This window comes from Phascolarctos cinereus, unplaced genomic scaffold (assembly GCF_003287225.1).
Source record: "Phascolarctos cinereus isolate Bilbo 61053 unplaced genomic scaffold, phaCin_HiC Scaffold_3;HRSCAF=262, whole genome shotgun sequence".
NCBI classification, from domain to species: Eukaryota; Metazoa; Chordata; class Mammalia; order Diprotodontia; family Phascolarctidae; genus Phascolarctos; species Phascolarctos cinereus.
The window spans coordinates 93,015,525-93,040,008 of NW_027555736.1; the positions used below are offsets into that span (position 1 = coordinate 93,015,525).

Here is a 24,484-nt window from a genome sequence, read left to right on the forward strand (position 1 = left end):
TTTTTTTTAACATGGACATCATAGATTTTAAGCTTTTAGAGCAATACAGAATTGACTTCACAATTTATCCTACCGCATTCAAGATAGACAAAGATACTTCATTAAGTTTTTCTTGCTTTAAGGAAGCAGGTAGATGGTACAGATGGATGGGGTGCTGGGCTTGGAGTTAGCAAGATCTGAGTTCAAAATCTGCCTCAGTTATTTACTGTTTATATAACCCGAGGCAAATTACCTTGCCTCAGTTTCCTCATTTGTAACATGAAAAGGATAGACTTGATGGCTTAAGTTCCCTTCCAGCTATAACTCTGATCCTGTGATCATAAGAAAGACTTGAAGACTGGACACATTTGTCCAATCTGCCTTCTGGGAAAAAAATATTTAAAATGAGATGTGAAAGTGAATGATACTTCCTTGTAGCCCAAATTAGTCCTCCTTTCATTTATCATATGAGGAGGAAGAAAACAATATGGATTGGGGTCATGGCCTTGAATATATGTGACTTATCATATGTCAGTGAGAAAGTTGTTCACTGAGAGATATGGTTAGACAAAAAGCTTAGTTAGGTGGGTTTGGAACTGCTTGAATGGCCAGACCCAAACAGAGCCATTATTAATAGGTCAATGTCAGCTTGAATGGAGAGGTCTAGTGGAGCGCCTTAGAGACTTACACTTTGACCATGTACATTTTTATCAGTGACTTGGAAGAAGGCATAGATGACAAGATTGTTAAATTAGCCATGGACATGAAGCTTGGAGACACAGTTAACATGCTGGACAACAATCCAGGTGCAAAAAGATTTCATTAGGTGGGAATGCTGGAGCTGAATCAAATAAGGAATAATTTGATTAAAAAAATAAACATAAAGCTCTACACTTTGGGTTCTAAAACTCAACTTCAAAAATATAGCAATGAGGAATTATGACTGGATGAGAGTGCCCACGAAAAAGTTTTGAGGGTCTTAGTAGATCACGAACTTAAAACTTAATATTAAGCAAGAGGGTGCTATGGCATTGAAAACAACAACAACAACAACAAACTAATGTTATTTCATAACATCCAGAATAAATTCTGCTATTGGTTAGAATTTTTATATATGTATATGTATACAGAGAGAGAGAGAGAGAGAGAGAGAGAGAGAGAGAGAGAGAGAGAGAGAGAGAGAGAGAGGGAGTACTACCTTCAGTACTAACAGCCCAGTTCCCTCAAAACATGGGAATCACCATGGATTCAGACTTACAGGACTGTTGGGATATAGGGTATGACTATGTTGGTATTTCCTGGCCAGCAATACACTCTGAGCATATAACTAGCCAATGTCATTATCCAACTTTGATTGGTAGCATGTATCTTACTACTTGTCAAAATGTCAGGGAATTTTTGTTGATCCAAATTTGAAACTGAACACCAAACACATTAATAATCGTTAAAAGCGATTATCAGTGATAACTTACTTCAAAGCCAAGGACTCCAATTCATGGGTGGGTAATGAGACTCACTCTTAATGAGTCTTCAACTTGGCCAATGAAATAAGTTCCTTGGTGATTATCACTCTTGTAGTAGAGTTGTACATGAGACCTTTAGATTGGTATCAATATATAACACCAAGACTTCATTATTTATCCCAATAATTACCAAATGGTTCATGCAAATTTAGGCCAGATTGCCCCCTCTTTAACCTTCTGCTTTAACTTCTTCCCAACCATATATATATAAGTGACATGACTGAGGGACTTAGCAATGAGGGCATACGTCTCCACTAATAATAGCCACCAAATCCTACATGGAAAAAAAAGTCTTCAATTCACAAAATAATTTTAGACAGTTACGGGTAAAAAGCATGTCTATCTTCTCAGGGTTAGTATTCATTCCCTGCTGAGAAACTCCATGGCCCACGAATTTGATAGAAGTCTTTCAGAACTGGTATGTACCTTTTTAAAAGGTGTTTTATTAGTGTTTTTTATTATCTTTTTAGGCAATTGGGGTTAAGTGACTTGCCCAGGGTCACACATCTTAGTGGGGTTTTTTTCTATTTTTAAATCACACCATTTGTAGAGATATGCCTCTTCCCTGGAGAATTGAACCTTTCCTTGGAACCAAGAAAAATAGTTGAGCAAAAATAACAGCTATGTTACTTTTTGGCAATGCTTGTCTGTGTTTGTGTGTTTGACTATGTTTAACAATGTTTTTCAAAGGTTTTTTCTTCACTTACAGTTCCATACCTCTCTGCTGAGAAATGAGAGATACATTCCATTATAAGGTCTAAGATTCCACTCTGTATCAGTTCATACAAATTTTTCCAAGTTTCTCTGAATTCATCACATTTATTATTTCTTACTGAACATAATATTCCAGTCCATCCATATTTGTATGTCCACACTTGTGTATTCATAAGAATTAGATAGTATAGTGAAAAACAAAACAAAACAAAACACCAGATTTAGATCAGAGAACCTGAGTTCAACCTTTGGTCTTTTACTCAGCACCTTCATGAACTTGGGCAAATCACTTATATTCTTTGGGCCTCAGTTTCCTCATCTGAAAAAGGAGAAGACTGTCTCAGATATCCTCAGAGGTATCTTACAACAGAACTGGTAGTTGGTAATTGACATCTTTTGACCAACGGCTTCTTGGCACTCTAATACTTTCAGTAGCCTCTTCTCGTGTTCTTCTAGTGTCTTTCCAATTATGGGTAGTGGTGTGGTTCAGTGAAAAGAATACTGTCTTGGGATAGCTAGGTGGCCCTGGAGTCAGGAGAACCTGAGTTCAGACACATAACACTCACTAGCTGTATGACCCTGGGCAAGTCACTTAACCCCAATTGCCCTCACCAAAAATAATAATAATAATAATAATAATAATAATAATAATAATAATAATAATAATAATAATAATGTCTTTAGGCAGAGCCTCTTAAACTTTTTCCACTTGTGTTTCTTAAACTGTGACCCCATATGGGTAATATAGTAGAGTTATAAGAACTGAGTCCAAATTCCATCTCCTCCTTACTACCCAAATAACCTTGACCAAGCCACTTACCCTCCCCAGGCATCAGTTTCCTCATCTGAAAAATGCAGAGGTTGGAAAATATGAACCCTGAAATCCCTTGTAGCTGTCATCTATGATACTGTGTTGAGATCGTGTAGACACCCCAACACCTCCACTACATTTATGTCACCAATTACTTTTTCCATAAGTCTTTGAAAAGTGATGGAGGCTGTAGAAATCCTAGGGGATATGTACTCTTATTGACAGAATCCCATTGGTCTCTAAGAGTTCCTGGGCCTTTCCATCTGCCCATCTGCAGTTCCTTGAAACCTTTCCATATGTCCTACAGATGAATTCTATTGTATGTTATTAATATAATATAAAAAAGTTACATACAATGTTATTCAGCTTACTGGAATAAGCAATTTAAATCTTGAACTAGCAATGTATCACTAATGAATATTGATAAGGAAATAAAACGAATCCTAGCAAAAAGACTACAGTATTTTATGTCCAAAAATGATTCACTCTAAGTTGGATTTATATCAAAGATGGTTCAAAATTAGGAAAACAATTAACATAATCAATCATATTTAAAAAAACACCAAAGCAACAGGATCATATCAATAGATGGTGAAAAACTTTTCACAAATTGCTAAATTCATTAATTCTAAAAACTTTACAAAGCATAAGCACAGAAGGGCCATTTTAAGATGCGATTAAAAGTTCATGTCTACAGCCAAAAGTTAGCATTATTTGCTGGGGGAAAAACACTAGAAATTTTCCTAGTAAATACAGGAGTAAATTAAGGATGATGCCCCTTACTCACTATTATTTGACATAGTACTAGAAACAATAATAATGTAAGAGAAAGAATTAAAGGCATAAACATCACCTAAGAGACAAAACTATTCCTATTTGCTGATAACATGTTGGTTTAGTTAGAAAACTCTGAGAATCAGCAAATAAGTTTAGATGACACCATTAATAGCTTTAGCAAAGTAGTAGGATACAAAGCAAATTCACAAAAAATCGAAGCATCTCTATATAATAACAATAAAATTTAGACAGAAATGAGAAAGACATTCCACTCAAAGTAACTACAAGATGTCCCCCATTTAAGGAGGACTCCCAGGCCAGGCATTTCGTCATTTCCCACCACACTTCACTCCTTTGGACTTCCTGATCATACGCCTTTGGCAGGTATTTGCTTTCCTTCCACCTCTCTTCCCTCCCCTCTTTTCAGCTTCCTTTCAAGTACTGTCTTCCCAATTAGAATGTACGCTCTTTGAGGGCACCCTTTTTCTTGTATTTGTATTCCTGGCACTTTAACATAGTCCCTGGTATATAGTAAGTACTTAATAAATACCTGTTGACTGACCAGCCTCCATCAGAATGTAATACTGAGCCAATGAAAACTCTGGCTCTGGAGCCCCTTGCTACTTTTCTCAGCTTAAATGTGAGACACAAGGTAGGTAATAAGTTTTGGAAATCACAGGTTAAGCCAATATCAACTTAACATTCTATTTAACCACTGCAGGATCCATAACTCTAATAGCAAAAGTACACAAAATCAACATAAATAATGAAAGAATTAGACATAAATGGGTGTAACCACCTATATGTTGCAGAGAGTTATCATCTAATTTTGTCCCTACTCCGTGTTCGGACTAATCCTCCAACCCCAACATATTGGGAAAGGGAATTAGTAGTCACTTAGGAACTCATACAGTCCAGTGGTAAAATACCCTAGGGTAGGGGTTTCGGTGGTCTGTGAACTTGGATAGGGCAGGGGTGGGGTATGCACGTTTATTTTCACTAACTTTTGGTTTGCTTTTGTAATTCTGTGTATTTATGTGATACATTTAAAAACATTATTCTGATTTATAAACCTCGCCAGATCGCCAAAATTATCCATCATACAAGGGTCAAGGCTGGAGTCTCTCTAGACCCAGACTTCGGAGTTCCAAGAAGATGTCAGTACTTATCCAGAAGTTTCCTTTTGACCCCTCAATTGCTTTTTAAACTTCCCACCTCTCCAAGATTCCCTACCAATCAGAGTCTTCGCTTGGTGATTGCCTTTGCCCTCTGAAGGGATTCTGATATATTGCTTTCTGGGAAATGTAGTCCAAGAAGTACGCTTCTCTTCTCCCTCCCACGCATCTTCTGTGTGAACCAGAACGTGTGCGAGAAACAAATTTCAGAACACATAAATGAGTTGCTTTTATTGGATTGTTTCATTGTTTGTATTCACAGAGCCTAGAACATTGATTGACAGATGCCAGTTGACTGATTATTCCACCAACCTTTATGTTCATCCCATTTCATGTTGCTGCTCACTCTTAAAGTTCGTAAATTTAGAGCTGAAGGGGGACTTTAGAGGTCATCAACTACAACCCACTCATTTTTTTTTTCTTTCAAATTTTGAAACTGAAACACAGTGAGGTTAGCTGATTGGTTCAAGGAAGATCTGAGTTCAGATCCGTCCTCAGATACTTCCTTAGCTGTGGGCTCTGGGTAAGTCAAACCCTCTCAAATTCAGTTTATTCATCTGTAAAATGATAATGACAATACCATAAACCTTAATGAGTTGTAATGAGGTAATATATGTTAAACGCTTTGCGAACCTTAAAGTACTGTGAGAAATGCTAGCCAGCTATTATTAGTGGCAGCGACAGCAGCATTTGGACCCCAAACCTGTGACCCCAGGGCCAGGGCTCTGCTTAGTGCACCCGTTCCATCCCTTGGCTCGAGAGCTGATCATTAAACAGGACTCCAGATTCTAAACCCAACGTACCCGGGCTTCACTCGCTTCACTTCACCCTGGGTCTGGAGCTTATAGCTCGCCCTTACAAAACAAGCAAGCACAGCATCCAACCTGGTCCCAACACAACCAGTACCCTCCTGGGGCTGCTTGCTCCACCTGGCCTGGTGGTTGTCAAGATGGTGGTGGGGAGTTGATTGCCATTTTTCGAATCCTACCCAGGAACCTAAACTGGAATTTTCAACCTCGGGGGAGGGCGCAGAACCCGATGATTCCCAGCCAGCGCAAGGGTGCAGAGGGGCTGCCCCAACACCTTCATCTCCAGCAGCTGGAAGTGACGGAGTTAAGGACGCGCTGAGCGCACAATGTTGGGGAGGGGCCATGGGCAGAGGGGTGGGGCCTGTCTGTAGGAGCACTCTGGGGGCCCTGGCCGGGTCCGGCGAAGCAGCGCCAAGTCTACTCCAGCGCCGCAGCTGTTTACTGCTAGCTCGGGGAGCCCTGTGGGTGAGCCTCCCCCACCGCCCGTGTCCTGGTCCTGCACCCTGTTCTCGCCCTGTCCTGGGACCTCTGAGCTCACCTTCCCGGTCTGCTGTCTTAGGATCCAGTCTGATTCCCCATCTCCATCCTAACCCACCCTGTCGTCACCCCCAATCCTCCTTAGCCTCGTTCTCTGTGGTAGAGGTGGGCAAAAATCTTTCCCTCTTAGAGAATGCTTTCTCCATTTCAGCTCCCGCAGTACGTGGGAGAATGAGTCCTTGAATTCCTGACCTTGCTTGAGAGGATGTATAACAATAGAGGTTTTGTGTTCTCACATCCATTAATTCGTTTGATCCTCAAAACAGCCTTGTGAGTTAGGTAGGAAAGATGATATAAGTACTCATTTTACAGGTGAGGAAAAAAGTCTTAGAGAGGTGAGGTGTTCTGCCCAAGGTTACACAGCTGGCAAGTGTTGGAGCCCAGCCTTGAAGCCAAGTGTTCTAACCTCAAGGCTAGTGAGTTTTCTTTTTTGGGAAAGGACCATTATAAGAGAAGGACTTTTTGGAGGAGTGCTGCATGCTCTTGGGCATTGGCCAAGTTATTTCCTCTCTGCACATTGATGTCATGGGATCTTAGATTTAGAACTGGAAAGGATTCCCAGAGGCCATCTGGTACAACCCCATCATTTTATGGATGAGGAAACTGAGGTCCATCGAGGTTGAGTGATGTGGGCAATTGATAACACAAGCAGTATCAGGATCTGGATCAAATTCTCACTCTAGATAGTTGTACAACATTGCCTCCTGTAAAATGAAAATATTGGTCTATAAGGTCCCTTCAAGTTTTGATAGATGCTTCTTTGCTAGCTTTGGGGAGGAGGCAGGGATGTCCTTGGAGAAGGAAATAGAGACTCAGAGATGAAGAGCAGTATAACAGGGCTACCTCCAGAGATAACTTTTGCTGGCTGTTTTCAAGCAGAGGTTGAATGATTACTACCCTCTTGAGAATTTATGCTTCAGTCCAGGTTTCCACCACATCGCTTCTGACCTTCAGTCATGATAGTGTATGATTCTAACGAATCCAAGTGTTTCCCTGTGATGATTTAGCCCCTTCACTCTTTGCAAAGCACTTTTACATTCACAATCTCATTTGATTTCTCTATATTAAATATGCTTAGAGGGAGGCTGTTAGCTAATTTGGGTTAGCTTTGGGAAAGCTGTGGCCATGCTGATAAGAAATACAGGCCATGGTTCTCTTCTGTTGTAGATGTAGGGCCCATCAGATTTGCTCAAAACAGAACAAAGCACTGGCATTAAACAGTACTTATTATCAGCAAACTTTAATGACATAATCAGCACAATTGAATAATTTTACCCCAAGCACATTTTTATTCATTGGCACTGGATGACCCAACAACAAAGAAAAAAAAATTCTCCAGAGAAGCTTCATGACAGCCTAGAATAGTGGACGAAGGGTCAGCCTTGGAATCAGAAAAACCTGGGTTCAAGTTCTACTGGCTATGTGACCATAGGAGAATCACTAAATCTTCCAGTGCCCTCCAGACATCTCTAAAAAACTGTAAATTAAATACAAGTTGCCCATCTGCATCACTGAAAAGAGTTGCTAACACAGGCAATTGCTCACACCCATAGTATCACCAGATAAAGAAAGGATAAACAGAATCTTATTCTTGTCATTCCTTTTGTGTTTGGAATGATTTCTTTGTTATTCCTCAATCGTGTTTCTCTCCCCCACATCCTCCCCCCTCAAATTCCACTGCTATGGATGTTCATTTTAACCAGATCCCACATAGATACAATGATAAAGATAGAAATGTATGTGGCCCCACTCATCTTGATTTACTCCAGTAACACATACAACATTCTTTTTGGAAGGCCACCTGATTACTCTTATTAAGGCAGCAACCCACTTGGGTACTTGGGGGATTTGCCCCACTTAGGAGGATGCTGCCAGCCACCTAGGATCTGGAGCCCTTGTGGCACACAATTGTAAGTCCCTATAAAATCATAGAATATTAGAGTTTAAAGGGACCTTAGCTAAAGTCCTGTTCAATCCTCTAAATCTGCAGAGCAGAAAATAGGAATAGAGAAGGAAGTTTACCTGAGTCACATATGAACTCAGTAGCAGAGCTGGGACTAGAACCCAGATCTCCTGACTCCTTTATTCAGATACTCTTTATTAAGGTTTCCATCCATGAGTCTTTCTTTACTGTCTTTACTGTTGCTTAGGTTCCTCATCTGTAAAATGGGGTTAATAAAATTTGTACTACATACCTCTCAAGGCTGTGGTATGAGGTTCAAGTAAGCTTCAAATATGAAACATTTGGGGGATAGTAAAGCACTACAAAAGTACAAGTTATTATTATTGTTATTTTAGGGCTGCTAACTTAATAAGAAATGGATGTGCTATGCATTGAAATTATTAAAAGCCCAGTTCTCCCACCCTCTTGAAGAAAGCAAGGTAAGACACCCAAAGGTGATGTGCTGTAAGCCAGTAGGACATGGTGACAATCTACTTTTGTGTTTCTTGTAGCCTTATAGAGCTCAATTATTTTAATATGTATGTTATGGCTCCCATGTAGGTTTTGAGTCACGCCAAAGAAATGAGTTTGTTAATTGAACTGTCTGAAAATGAAGTTTTCATTAAATTTGCTTTCTCAGTTAAATCTATACCTAAAGACCTTATCTCTTGTTTTTTGTAGACATAAATAGCCTTGATTATTAGAGGTCCAGATTCACAACTGTACCAGTCATGCCTTTTAATCTTTGTGGACCCTACTATACCTAGTACAGGGCCCTATAGACAGCAGATGATCGTGTTTATTGATTTAATTCATTTCTAAGAAAATATGGAGCCATTTCAAGAAAACTCAGACCCATCACCAGTCTTTATGAGAAACCTTCCAATTACACCAGGATATGGAGGTAAGTGATGGATTCCTTTGATAATTATGATTCTGTTATGAGGAGAGGACTTAAAATGTGTAATTGGGAAGATATTTGAGCATATCATCTTTGGGCAGTATGTTGAGTAGATGACCGCCAGGGTCCCTTCCCACTCTAGATACTGGGATTTTTTTCTGCCTTTTAGTAACTGCCAGTTGTAGAGTCAGCATGGCAGTGTACAGTGCTGGGCTTGGCATAGAAAAGATTTGGGTTCCCATCCTGACCCTGCTTCTAGCACTCACTAGCTGTGTGACTCAGCAAATTATTTAACCTCCTACTTGTGCCTCAGGCAAGCCCCTAGAACTTATCAAAGCATAGGTGAGTGGCATCTTCCTTGATGGAAGTGGGAAGAATACCCCTAGTCTGGAATCACACTGGTGCTTCCTATATTACTTATGGCTAATTGCCTTGCGAGGAGTGAAACAAAGGACAAAAATGTGATATCTTCTTTCTAACAGACAGCAACAAAGATTTCTTTGGATACACCCAGTTGGTTTTTCTCAGAGCTGCTCCATTCCCAACTGATGACTTTGCCCCAAATCTTTCTGCATCATAAAAAGTTTGCTTTAACTAAATTATCCAGTGAGTTGCTCCAACTGCTTTGTGGGAAGACAAGGAGATATAAATAACACCAGTAATACAGGATAGATTGTAGTTATCCAATTTCATGCCTTTTCTACTAGCAGAATTTTAGTTTTGTGCACACCTACATACCAATCAAGATAGGATTTGATGGTGATTAAAAATAACAGCTAATAGCTAACATTTATGTAGTGTTTACTATGTACCTAGGGACCGTGTGCTAATCACTTTACAATTATTATCTCATTGGCATAGCATTAAAAATGCTATTTAAGCTTGATCAACCGGAAACTCTCCAAGGGCCAGGGAGGGAGGGTGGTTCACGTGTCTTATTTGTCTTGCTACCCGAAGTCCAGCACAGGGTCTTGGATGGGAGATACTTAAATGTTTGCTACTCCTCCACCATTCCACATAACAATTTTGTATTTTGTCGTTTAGTCATTTCAGTTGTTTCGGACTCTTTGTGACCCCATTTGTGGTTTTCTTTACAAAGATACTGGAGTGGTTTGCCATTTCCTTCTTCATCTCATTTTACAGTTGAGGAAATTGAGGCAAACAGGGTTAAGTGACACCCAGGGTCACCCAACTATGAAGTGTCCAAGGCCAGATTTAACTGAGGAAGATGAGTCTTCCTGACCCAGGCTTGGCACTCTATCCACTGAGTTGGGGGACCTAGCTGTCCCCACATAATCATAGCTTCCATTTATCAACAGTATGCAAAATACTTTTCTTAAAATAGTCTGGAGAGGTAGACTGGGCAAATTTCCATTTTCTACTTGAGAAAATTGAGGATCAGAGAAGGAATGAGACTTGCCTACAACCATCTAGTTTATTAAGTGGCAAGAGCTAAGATTCAGGATCTAAGTTTCTTTATTCTAAAGCCAGTGTTCTTTTCTTTACCCACTGGTCTGTCTCTCTGTCATTAGAGGAAATTGTTACCTGGAAAAGGAGGAAGGGAGGTAAATATAAGCATTGATAAAATAACTTGAAATTCACCATTATTCCAAAGACATTATGCATTTTGTGTGTGTGTGTGTGTGTGTGTGTGTGTGTGTGTGTGTGTGTGTCTTGGTTTGGACGGTGGAGTGTGGGTCATCTGAAGTCTAGTTCTATTTAGATAAAAAGGGCAAAATAGTATCTTCAACTAAGGCGTATTTGTCTTTAGCTTTAAATTACGTTGATAGCATGTCTTTCCACATACATCTACCCTTTTATAAAAATATTGTTTTACTGTGACAATATTATAGTGTTTAGAATTCAGCATCAAGCCTCAAATAATTCTGTTTTACCCACGCTAATTTTAATGATTACATGTTATTTTGAGGAAAATGGCAAAAAATTGGTCAGGGGGTGTTTCTCACATATAACCCATTTACCTTTTTCATGTGTTTGGTCTTGGCTTTAATAAGACTGCAATTTCCAAATGGGCCAAAAAGAAAGATCCAAAATTACATTTTGGAAGTGTCAAAGAAAATAAGCATTCTCTCTAAGAACATGAATAATTTCAGTAGCTTCTTGGAATGATCATTTTGTCACATTAAATATTCCCCCATTTGCTGTTAAGATTGACATCAGGAGATGGACTCTAAAAGAATATCACTGTCATCTTCTTTGTCTGAAGGGGACTACCTATCCCATCCCTCCTCCAAGGTCATTTTTCCCCCAGGCCTGGGGAGGGTTACATAGCTGGTGAAACCACATTGCTGGTGTTAACATTTATACGCAAAAATCGAATAGTTCTTTTGGCCATGTGAGAAATTCCAGATGTTGTTGGGTTTACCATTCACTAGAAATGAATTAGAGTTATTGGTGATCTTCTGTCCACTCCTTTCTAAGTTAAATGCTATATTACATGTATTTGGCTTCTGCAGGTTATGTCCCTCTCCGGCTCAGCAAAATGGGTAATTCTTACAACAGTGACACCAGTTACTGTATCAGAAAATTTAGAGACACAACTCAGAGACACAAAAATCAGCTGGAGGCACTGAGATACCACACAGCCACTGCTGACAAACTACAAGAAATCTGTTCCAAAGAAACGGTTTTAAGGATGATACATGATTACTATGTCCGCTGTCACCCAGCTTGTATAGGTACTCAGTTTTTCAATAAACTTTGCTATCACTTAGTCCTAGAAACAGAACCTACAGCAAGAAATTACCTGACCACTGAGTAAATGGAGGTTCACAAGTAAATGAAGGACAGCTGAGTAACCTGACAGTAAGTGGTGAAATGGATAAAGCAGCTGATCCTGGAGTACAAGATCCTAGTTCAAATCCAGCCTCAGGCACTTACTAGCTGTGTGACTTTGGGCAAGTCATTTAACTTCTGTCTGCCTGAGTTTTCTTAACTGTAAAATGAGGATAATTATAGCACCTATCAGGGCAGCTAGGTGGTACAGTGGATAGAACACCAGCCCTGGATTCAGGAGGACCTGAGTTCAAATCCGGCCTCAGACACATAACACTTACTAGCTGTGTGACCCCTGGGCAAGTCACTTAACCCCATTGCCTAATCCTCCCCCAAAAATTTAATAATAATAGCACCTATCTTGCAAGGTTGTTGTGAGGATCACTTAGCACAGTGCCTGGCACACAGTAGGTGCTATAAAAATGCTTATTCCCTTCTTTTCTCTAAATGGGAAAGCCTTCATGAACAAGAGCAGGACAGTTTTCAGAATCTTTACTTGTAAATATGAAGTGTGAAAGGCTAGATTTTTGAAACCAGGTAAACAAAGCATTTCAAATGAGAGAGGTAACTGGCAGTGGGATTCTAATGGGAAGAAGAAGGCATTGGGCCAGGAGTTAGGAGAGCTGAGTTCAAGGGCCAGTTTTATCACTAACTTGGTATGTAACCTTGGACCAGTCATTTTACCTTTACTTCAAGCTGTAAGGGCCCAGAGCACATCTGTAAAATAAGGGGATGGATTAGACAATCTCTCTGGTCTCTACTAAATTCTAACAACTGATAATGATATCAAACCAGCCAGTGCTTATTCCACATCTATTTCAAATTCTTAGTTGCTGCAGGTTATACTAGTTAAGTAAATGACGAAGCTTACCTTCAGATTGTAATAGAATTTTATAACCTCCTCTTCCTGAGTTTAAATCTGGCCTCAGACACTTACTAGCTGGGTGACCCTCAGGCAAGTTACTTAACCCTGTTTGCCTCAGTTTCCTCATCTGCAAAATGAACTGGGGAAGGCAATGGTGAACCACTCCAGCTAAGTTAAAGACACAAAGCCTATGAGAGCATGGGGAGCTTAAAGAATAGCAAGAGATGAGACTGGAACATCAGTAATGCTACAGAAGGTGGTGTGATACATGCCCTAAGAGAGAGGCACAGGGTGGTTTAGAGAGATTACATCTGGTTAGGGGGCTCAAGAGGAAGGTAAGGTAACTTTTAATATATGCCATAAAATATGAGCTGGAAGGCATCTGGGAGGCCATCTTGTTCAGTCTATCTCCCATGAATCCCCTTAATGACATCTGGCACGTGTTCATCCAGCCATCACTTGAAGACTTGAAGTGGTGGGGAACTCATCTCCCAAGGCAGCTTATTGCACATTCAAATACTTCCATCTGTCTTGAATTTTCTCCTTATAAATCAATGAATCAACAATGTGCTAGGTCTAAAGCACTTGTACTGAGTGTAAATTGCGACCCCCCAGGTAGATTCTGGTATTTCTCTTAACCTTGAGGCGGTACTTGGTCACCTTTCAGTTTACACCCTCTGGCCTCAGGGCACTGGGGTAAGGACTGCATAAGGACTTGCAAGATAAATGCCAGCACTGTGTTAGAAGAGGGCAAAGGGGAAAGGACAGAATGGCTTGGACCTCCCCAGGCATCTCCTCTCCAGGAAATGTATTTAGCCAATTTGCCATTCCTGTCTACTGTGCTAGGGCAGCTAGGTGGTGCACTGGCTAGAGTGCCAGGCCTGGAATCAGGAAGACTCACCTTCCCCAGTTCAAATCTGGCCTCAGATACTTACTAGCTGGGTGACTCCAGGCAAGTCACATAACCCTGTTTGCCTCAGTTTCCTTATCTGTAAAATGAACTGGAGAAGGAAATGGCAAACCATTCTAGTAGAAAACCCCAAATGGGGTCACAAAGAGTCTGGCATGACTGAACAATTAATGTGTTATGTAGAATTTCTTACCTCTGACCTTTTAAAGGACTTAGAAAATTGGAAACTTGCAAAATAAGATGGCAACACAATCTTCAACAGTTAAGCTCAGAGATAAGTAGAGGAATGGGATTTGAGAATGGATTCTTTTGAAGGGAGAAAAATAATGTTAACAACAGCTCACATTTATATATCACTTTAAGGTCTGCAAAGGGCTTTAATGATGAAGTAAAAGTAGACTTAACTTGTGAGAGGTAAAATAGGAGATAGAGCCAAACATTAGGAGGTTTCATTGTCTAGTTCTGTAGTTCTCAAACTTTTCATTAAATACTACACTTAATATTTATATTTTAATATGAGTTTTAAATTCTTAAATATTTTAAAATATACAGTCTTAAATATTATTGAGGAGTCACCCAAAGAGTTTTTTAGCTTATAGCTATCAATATTGACTATGTTAGAAATCAAAATATCTTAGCATTATTATGAAAATAGTTTTGACTTCAATGAGCCCCTGAAAGAGTCTCAGGCACCCCCAGGGGTCTCCAGGCCACAATTTGAGAACGACTGGTCTAGTAGAAAGATAATTTGGTCAGGAAAACTAAATTTGCGTCTCCAAATCAGACATTTACTATGTGAACTTTGAATAAAGCACTTTTCTGAGTTCCATTTGCAAAATAAAGAAGACACTACTTCTACTAGCCTCTTTAAAGAGCTACTGTAAATAAAGTGCTTTGTCAACCATAAAGTCAAAGGTGGCTATATAGAGTGACAGATGTCCCAGAATGTTGATGGGGAGTATTCCCATTAGTTTATTGACATCTTTCCCATTCTTCAAGGCCCAGTTCTAATATTATATCCTGAATGGAGCCTGCTATCATTCGTCCAGCTACAAGCAAATGATTAAAATTCTGGGGTTTTTTTAGCATTCATTTCCATTATTGTATGTAGTCTTTGTGTATATCATTCTCTTCATTCTGTCTTTGCTCCAAATCCGTTCATACAAGTTTTCCCATGTTTTTATGCATTTTATAATTTTTATAGCAGAATAAAATTCCATTACATTCATATACCATAATTTATTCAACCTTTCACATTGATGTACCTCCAATTTGTCTCTAGTTTTTTGCTTCTGTGGTGTTTTTTTTTTATGTTTTGTTTTGTTAGGCGATAGGGTTACATGGCTTGCCCAGGGTCACACAGCTAGTAAGTGTCAAGTGTCTGAAACTGGATTTGAACTCAGGTCCTCCTAACTCGAGTGCTGATGCTCTATCTACTTCGTCACCTAGCTGCCCTGTTTTTTTGCTTCTATGAAGAAAACTATGAATACTTTGTTAGATATGGGAATTTGGGGTCATTTATTTCTTTAGGGTATAATACTTAATAATGTGATCAAAGGGTGTGAACAGTTAGTAAATCTTTTCATTCTTCAAAATTGATGCCTAGAATGGTTGGACTGTTCATAATTCCATTAATACTGTATGGATTTGTTTGTTTCCCTACAGACTCTCCACCATTAGCTTATTCCTGTCTTTTTCCATCTGGCAATTTGGTTAGTAAAACTTGTGAGCTGCTAAATGTACAGTTCTCTCCTTATTAACTATTTGGAGCACTTGTTCATGTGGTCCTTAATAATTTGCATTTCTTTTTGTTAAAAAAGCTGTTCATATCCTTTGCCCAATCCTTTGGGTTGCTGCTTTGTTTTATAATTTGGGATCTTTTTTCCCCCTTATTTTCACAGAAACTCTTGGCTTTTGGTTTCCCTCAAATGAATTTCATTGTCATTTGTCTTAATTCTTCTCTGTCAAATCTCTAGTTTGATTGGCGTATGAAATACGTCAATTAAAGTGGGTAGTATTATCATTTTTATTTTATTGATATGGCCTGACCATGTCAAAACCATGCCATGATTAGCATTAGGGGAACTATAGCTTTATATTGTATTGTAGTTATTTGTGTTGATGGTTTATTTCACTTTCTGGATTGTGAGCTGATTGAGTTCTATCTTATCTACCTCCTCTAGGATCTATTAAAATGCCTTCAACGTGACAGATACATAATAGCTTTTTGGGGGAATGAATGTTAACTTAGTTCTCAGAAGATGAAAAGAAAATAAATTCAGTGTAACTGTTAGTTGACCTAACTTGAAACTCTAACATAGGCTTTGTACAAGCAAGCCCTACTTACAGTTACTCAATTTGAGAACAACTTGTGTAACAAGTAAAGTGAATGCTCGGTCATATTTTTGTTTGCATTTCTGTAGTGAGAAGACAGTGTGGTGTAGTGGCTTATAGAGCAATAATGTCTAGATGAAGTTGCTTGCCATGAGCTCCCTTTGAAACACAGTTTCAGTAAAATATATAGATATAGATGTATAGATATGTATGTGTCATAGACACATACATACACATATATAGTATGTGTGTGTATTTGTGTGTATGTATATATACATATACATATGATATATATGTACACGTACACACACACACACACACACACACACACACACACACACACTTTTTTTTTTTAAAAGACTGGGTCTTCCAATTTCACCCAGGCTGGATGTGAAGAGACTAGTTGGAAGCCACCTTCTATTTTTTCACGATACAGAACATGAAAGGTGACTTGACCAAAAGACAGATACCACTCTTACACGGATGTATAGAATTAAGTACACATTGATATCTGAAAACATGTCTCCCACCTTCTTTCCCTTTCTTTATCTTTTCCCACAGGAGCTACTGCCTCCTGACACTGATGCTATTGTCGTTATTACTGCTAGGAGGATAGAAGAAGGAATGCTTTTTTTTTTCTCAGAAAGCATTTTCCTATAATGTTATACATTGTGATTTTGTATAGTTGAAATAATATTTTAAATATTATATTTCAGGGATGTTATAGGTTAAATAAATTTTGGGAGTAGTAGATAAGGAAATAGAAGCCTAATTCATATAACATTTTTACATTATTGGTAGGGGACTAGGCATTCTAGGCTAGGAAAAACCCATGTACATATACTTTGGGAAACCTATCTGTACGGGATCTGAGAGAAAATTCTAGGGTCATGGGTCTATATGGGTCTATCATGGGTTTTTGAAAAGAAACAGGTGAATTAGAGGCTATATAATATAGTATGATATGATATGATATGATATGATATAACATGATTTAACAACATGATATATGATAATATATGATAATTATGTATTATTAGATATTAGATAAATTAGATAATATAATTAGAGGCTATATAATTATACACAGACACCCCCATACACACACACACACACACACACACACACACACACACCCCTCATCTGAAAGTGAGACCTAGAGAGAGATGAAGGAATGTGTCCGAAGTCACGCAGGTAAGAAGTGACAGAAGCAGGATCTGAAACCAGGCATCAGTCTCCACAGTTGACTCTTTCCGTCATGGCATTTTCTTATATTTATTTGCATGCATTTTGCCTATACTAATATATGTAAATGTTACCTCCCAGATAAAATATAAGGTCCTTGAGACCTTGAGCTGCTCTTCCTATCTACAAGTCCTAGCATACTGCCTGTCACATAACTGCTTAATAAATACTGGTTGATTGATTGATTAGTTGATTTTCATAGGGCAAATTTCCTGCCTCTCTATGTGACTCATGATGAATATATGTAAAAAAAAAATTTCTGAGTGGCTTCTGAAGCATTTTTATTGTTAAGATAAGCCCTTTTTGAGCACAGATCTTCTGGTTTAGACACTACATGACTATCAGCTTGAACTTTTGGATCCTTAGCAATTTAAGAGGGCACTTGAGTACTGGTTAACTAGGGGTATTGCTTGTAAGTGTGATTTTATCCCCTTGCAGAAGCTGATCATAACAAGAAGCCTTTACAGGAGCCCCCCATTCCTGGCTGGGCTGGCTATATACCAAGAGCCAGGGTTACGGAACTTGGCTATGCTGTGCGTCATCATGTGATGGCAAAACAGAGCTATGAAGATTTCCTAAATATGATAGAAACACACAAGAAAGGTCCACTCAAACATTACCAGAGGTAAGATTCACCTGAAGAAGTTAGCAATGGTTAGCAATAGGAAAAAGCACTTGAAATCCAAAGTAATTTGTTCATATTCCAAATGTGTCTTCATCTATATCTAAATTTGCTGCAGAGGTGCTTTTTGCTTTTTGCAGTCAATACTCAACATCTTGGAGGATAACCCAAGACAGCGGTAAGATGTCCCTCGTCCCCAGGCAGTATGACTGAGACCTCACTGTTCCTTGTGAAGAGAAGAGGGGTTGAGTGCTGAATTGACTGTCCTTAGGGGCAAATGAGGGCGTATCTGACAACCCTGCCACTTCAGGGTGGGACTCTAGCAGTAGCTCAGCTGGAAAGAAGATGGGGAGGGACTGGAATGACTTCCAGTTGTGTCCACAGATCTACAAAAAAACACAATTCAGAAGGAGGAAAATCATCAATTGGCTGTAAGATATGGAAGCCCTCTGGGCATATTTTGAAATAATATTGTGGTTTCTATTTCAACTGCAGCCTGATGGGAGATAAGCCATTTAAAACTTCCCATGTACCTCCTAAGTTTTGCCCAGAATTTAAACCAAAAGATCAATGTAAGTATCCTTTTTTGTTTCACAAATCAGGTTGAACCTGTTTTCCACTGACATATTCATTAGCTGGCTCCTAGTCTAACACCAGGGCTAAACGCAGTGTTCATCATTGAACTAAAAACTAACAACTTTATTTTACAGATGAAGATTCCACTAGAAGACCCTGTGGAGGTGGTTATGGAAGCTCTTCACTTTATGCCTTTCCAACACTGTATCGAGGACCCTGCAGACCTGGGAAATACCTTGAACCATTGCCCTGTAGAAACTATATAGGGGGATAGGACTCACAGGACTCTTATCTTGCTCTTGACTTAAGCAGTGTCAGCCAGTTGAAACACATCCATGTGCTGAAAAGTCCCCTCTCCTTGAAATCTCGTTTCCTAAACTTCACCCCACTTTTAAGTGTTCAGGACACAGTCACAATTGTCCACCAGCTATTCCACAAGAATCCATGCATCTGCTGACTGCACAATAGGTTGTTGGCCATAAGCATTCCATGGGGATGCTATAATGATGAGCAACCATTATATAGATGAACTCTGATCTTTTATTATGATGGAAATAAAAATGTCATTTCTCTGTGTAATGAATGACAACCTTCTCCCCTGGGTTCCTCACATTTGTCATGGCTAGTTTGAGGCCATAGGAAACAATGTATGGTGGAAGAAGCTCTGTGCTAAGAAACACAAGACCTACATTCTAGTCCTAGCTCTAACATTAATTTACTATATAATTTTGGATAAATCACTACTTCTTTTGGGGCCTTACTTAACATATTTGTAAAATAAAGTTTAGCAGTTTGAAGACAGAGGCCTGGGCCAGATGGTCTCTTACTGTCCCTTCTAGTTCTACAATCTATAAACCAATGGTAAGTATAAAATACTATCTTAGAGCCTTGACTTTGTACATCATGTTCTGCCATAGAGTAGTTCCACCTTTGGCTACCCTGATATTAAATTTACTATTTTGGGATGACAACTTTCAAACCACACCTGAGCCCCCCGCCCAGTGTTTCATGTTATTGCTGGGTGTAGTGGAGATACATGTATCCAAGAGGAAAATTATTTCACTGAAACATGAAGTAACATTAAAAAAAGAAAATAGGTCAAGGAGTCAAACATTTTTTGTACCCATCAATCTATGAATAAATATTAAATGTCTACTATGTGCCAGGCACTGTGCTAAGCACTGGGGATACAAAAACAGGCAAAAGACTGGTGTCCTCAAGGAGCTTACAATCTAATATACAAAGGGATGCAAATCTCCTACACCTCCAATGGCATAAGCATCAAATTCAATCCCTCTTAACTCTCTAGTAGAATAGGATGACACTATTGCTTCGTACTTACAGGCAATGGAGTGGATGCTGAAAAATAGCTGACAGTTTGTCTGGGATATGTACATATGCATGTGTGTGTGTGTGTGTACATGTATGTATAAAGAAAAAGAAAAGTACACATATATATTGTGTATCTGTTGATCGATCTATCTATCTATCTCTCTATCTCTATCTCTCTATCTCTCTATCTCTCTATCTCTCTCTCTATCTATCTATCTATCTATCTATCTATCTATCTATCTAGGTCCAGATGGGATTCAAGGGTTCATGACACCATGGCTGCCATATTCATGGTTTCTCCTTATCTATAGCCCTTCCCCATTTTCTGCTCCCATCTTTGCTATGGTACTCATTCGTTTCCAAAAATTCAATGCTCAAATTGACCAAATTGAATCTATCAGATTTGGATATTCCCTCCAATGATGCAAATCACAACCCACCCAAGTTGTGCCATGCTTATCTTCCTTCCCTCTCCCATCCTGAGATTCCCTGCAAGATAGAGAATGTAGCCATCAGCAACTGGCCCTTAGAGCAGAGCCTCCATCACCTTGCAAGCAGCAAGAAACTTCTGAAACAAGACTTAAGAGTAGTGTGGTATTGTGAAGAGAGAATTGGGCTTAGAGTCAGGAAGGCCTTTGGGTTCAGGTCCCACCCCAGACAATAACTCTAATGCTGGCCAATCCATTTAGCCTCCCTAGGTTTCAGTTTTGTTCAACTCTAAAATGAGGATTTGGAATCAATGGCCTCTCAGGTCTCCTCTCCTGGATCTATAAGCCTTGAAAGTCAAGATTATAGCTTCTCTCCATGAGAAATGTTAGGGACTCCTGTTCTATAAAAAACTATTCCTGTCGATTTAGGAGGGGAAAAAAATCTATTCCTGTGTTAGCTTAGAAGACCTACTGAAAAATGATATACAAAAACTCCTATTTCAAAAGGCCTCCAGCCATCGATAGATGGCTAGGAGTTGAGTGGATCCATTACATAGGTCTATTTTAAGCTAGATTGTTTTGAAGTGCTGAATTGCATTTAAAGACATCTCAAAAGAAAAATGACATTTGGATTTAATGGTCAGATTCTACCTCAATAATGCCATAGTGAGCCATTTTTTCAAGCTCCATACACACACACACACAGAGAGAGAGAGAGAGAGAGAGAGAGAGACAGAGAGACAGAGAGACAGAGAGACAGAGAAGAGAGAGAGAGAGAGAGAGAGAGAGACAGAGAGAGGAGAGAGAGAAGAAGAAGAAGAAGAAGAAGAAGAAGAAGAAGAAGAAGAAGAAGAAGAAGAAGAAGAAGAAAGAAGGAGAGAGAGAGAGAGAGAGAGAGAGAGAGAGAGGAGAGATGGATGGGACAGACTCATAGAGCTTGAAAACCTGCTCTACTATTTACTATTGAAATAAATTAAAGGAGGCATATGATTGAATTTCCCCTCAAGGGGATATGTGAGTTTTTGCATCTTTTAAATTAAATTTTGTGCTTTAGAATTTAAACCATGCACTCATTAGTGCTATCTTTAATGATGTGTGATACAGCTTCAGCTCTCTCTCTCTCTCTCTTTCCCCCCAAGAGCCAGAGGTGACAAAGGTAATAAAATCTGAATGCAGGTGTTTTAATCAATTCTTTAATATCATCTAATTTTCCCTCCAACTTCACTGTCATGATCACCAAGTTCACTGCAAATCTGCAACTTCTTTGTTTAAGCAGTTATGTGTTTCAATTCTTTTTCTTAATCTCCATCTTTCATGTTTCTTCCTAGCCTATAATTTCTGGAGTGTTGGCTGTCAGAGAGGAAGGCAAAGTAGGTGATTTTCCTGCATTACAAACTATCATTATTAACACAAGCTGAACTAGTAATGGCCCCATTATGGCCACTAAAAACATTTCCATTATCTGATATCTGATAAGACAAAATTACCTGTGCATCCATAATGCTGTGGGAACTGACAGGGCATGTTTACACAATTTCCAGCGCCATCTCTTGGTGAACTTCATGGTATAGTTGAAGGAGTCCTGGGTATCAAATCTGAAGACTTGGATTTGAGTCTTAGCTTTACTATTAACCAGTTATGTTTCTTTGGGTAATTCATCTCCTCTTTCAATGTCTTAATTTCCTCATCTGACATAACTATGTTGGACTACATTCATTTATTTATTCATTCCTTCATCCTGTTAAGTATTTATTATATGCCAAGTACTATGCTAGGTGCAAGGGATGCAAAGGCAAAAAAGAAGTGATCTCTACCCTCAAGGATCCTACATTCTACAAGTGAAAAAACAAGTACACACACACACAAATAATTAAAAGGAAAATATGTACAACATACTAGGTACCATGGCCAGCAACAGTAGTGGTAGAGAGGAGTCTGGAAAGGCTTTGCATAGAACATGGCTCTTGAGCTGAGTCCTAAAGGAAGCTGGGGATTCTAAGATGCAGAGGTGAAGAGAAGATGATCCTAGTTATGGGGAATGGTTTGTACAAAGGCACAGGGATAGAAGATGGAGTGCTGTGTATGGGCAAGAGGCCAGTTTGGCATTAACAGAGTATGCAAGGTAGAGTAATGAGCAACAGGACTGGAAAGATAGACTGGAGATAAATCATAAAGGACCAACCCTGTGCTTAGAATTATCTTCCTCTTCACCTCTGTCACTTAACTTCCCTGGTTTCCTTCAGGTTGCAGATAAAATCCTATCTTCTGCAAGAAACCTTTCTGTTATCCCCCTTAAAGCTATCTCCTTTCCTCTAAGATTATCTCCAATTTATCTTTGTATACAGTTATCTCTTCCACATCACAATGGGTTAGGGGCACAGTGTCACTGTGATCTGGAAAATCCTCATAAAATTTTTTGGCCCTCTCTTCCTACCAGAGAAGAGGTCTGAATTTTTTCTTTTTCTTTTCTGGTTATTTATAGTACCTTATTGTTAAATTTGGGTTATGTATTTCATAGGCTCTGCATCATCTGCTGGCCTTTGCATGTTGTCTGAGGCTTCCTCAAAATTCCCCCCAAATTCCAATTTAATTTCTTATAATGGCACAAGATATATTGAAACCACCATGGGGAAAGCTGTGGTTTAGAAGGGATAACTGTATATCATATTTGTGCATATTTGTTGTAGGCTGTCTCTTCTATTAGACTATAAACTCTTTGAGGACTGGGAATGGTGTTGCGGTTTTTTAACCTTTTTTTTTTAATCCCAGTACTTAGTACAGTGCCTGGCACATGGTAGGCATTTAACAAATGGTTGTTGACTTCTTGGCTTGACTTTAAATGCAAAACAGAAGAGTTTAATGTCCTATCTAGCTTTAAATTTTTGTGACACAATCTTTGCATTGCTTTATTGTCTTTGAATTTATTTCTTTGTATTCAATAGTATTGATTTATTAATTGTAGTGGGATGGAGGAAACTCAGGGTTGAGTCTCTTGGGGCTGAAACCTACACAAAGTTTGTTCTCTGTGGATATTAAAGTGTTCCTTTGGAGGCAGTATGGTATTTTAAGAAGGACATTGGACTGGAAGTCAGGAGACCTCAGACACTAATTTGCTTTATGATTAGGCAAGTCATTTGATAGTGTCAAGAGCGTGGTCAAACAAGCACTAAATCCTGGGAGTAACTTTTGTCAATACACATTGTGGTTCCCTTCCTTCTGCTTTGACTTGAAGACTGTCTTGCCTGAGGCTCTTTGACAATATTCCTGGTTGGATCTCTTCTCTGCCTTTCCCTATCCTTCTACGAAAATTTCCGTGTAGGCCCCATTATGAGAGATAAGAAGGCTGCTCTGGTTTGGTAGTGTCTGCTGATGCTGTAGTTTGGAGATTACTGTCCTGGTATCATCCCCTTTTCCTTGTAACCCCTTTCACTCCCTCAAGTACTCCCTTGGGTGTTTCCAGTTAATCCACCAGGCCTTCCCTAAATATATGAATCAATTTGCCTTCATCACTGACTGTCTCATCTAGTTCTTCTTTGCTTCCCTCCCCTCCCCCCAGTTAAGTCCTGGCAGTGGATTGCAACAGAGATCTAGGCTAAAGTTCTCATTTCATAAATGAAGAAACTGAGACCTAGAAAAGGTAAGTGATTTGTTGAGATCAATGTAGCTGATGGTGGTACCAGGACTGGAGCTTCTCAGTAGTCCAGTGTCCTTTCCGTTATACCACATGACCCCTTGGCCATTCTGAGAGTATGCCTTCCCCAAATAGATTTTATTAGTACAAAAGTGCTTTTGTTCAAGGTAACAGCATAAAATATCCATGACATCTACATTTCATTTGATATATTGGATTAGATTATCTGTCGATTCTTGGGTGAATCAACACAAGATAAGACAGGAGATTTATAGAGTTGTAGAGAATTTAAATTGAAAGAGACCTTAGAATCTATGTAATTTCATCCCTTCATTTCGCAGATAGAGAAACTAAGGCAGATGTAGGTCAAATGAATTGCCCAGTTCAGGCAGGTCAGAAAAACTGAAAGGGTCCAGATGTTTTATATGCAAGGATTGGATGTTGCCAGGTACCTGTAATGGTATTATAACTCTGAGGTCAAAGGCAGAGAGGGAAGGAGGAAGGGGAGAGGGGAACAAGCATTTATTACATGGCTGCTATGCACCAGGCACTGTTCAAAGTGATTCACAAGTATCTC

At 39.2% G+C, this 24,484-nt stretch overlaps 1 protein-coding gene across 6 annotated transcripts; it reads left to right on the forward strand.

Moving 5' to 3' along the window:
- The first annotated feature begins 6,131 nt into the window (after positions 1 to 6,131).
- On the forward strand, positions 6,132 to 19,288 carry SPMIP5 (sperm microtubule inner protein 5). Of its 6 annotated transcripts, none has more exons than XM_020988161.2 (7): positions 6,132 to 6,253; positions 8,624 to 8,707; positions 9,091 to 9,171; positions 11,646 to 11,867; positions 17,757 to 17,943; positions 18,436 to 18,512; positions 18,651 to 19,288. In XM_020988161.2, the coding sequence occupies exons 3-7, from the start codon at positions 9,096 to 9,098 to the stop codon at positions 18,788 to 18,790; spliced, it is 702 nt and encodes a 233-aa protein (XP_020843820.1). In that variant the 5' UTR covers positions 6,132 to 6,253; positions 8,624 to 8,707; positions 9,091 to 9,095; the 3' UTR covers positions 18,791 to 19,288. The 6 variants fall into 6 exon arrangements, with proteins under 6 accessions (XP_020843820.1, XP_020843818.1, XP_020843822.1 ...); XM_020988159.2 differs by having other exon boundaries at positions 8,949 to 9,171; positions 18,651 to 19,287; XM_020988163.2 differs by lacking the exon at positions 18,651 to 19,288 and adding an exon at positions 18,081 to 18,118 and having other exon boundaries at positions 8,949 to 9,171; positions 18,436 to 18,508.
- The last annotated feature ends 5,196 nt before the right edge of the window (positions 19,289 to 24,484 follow it).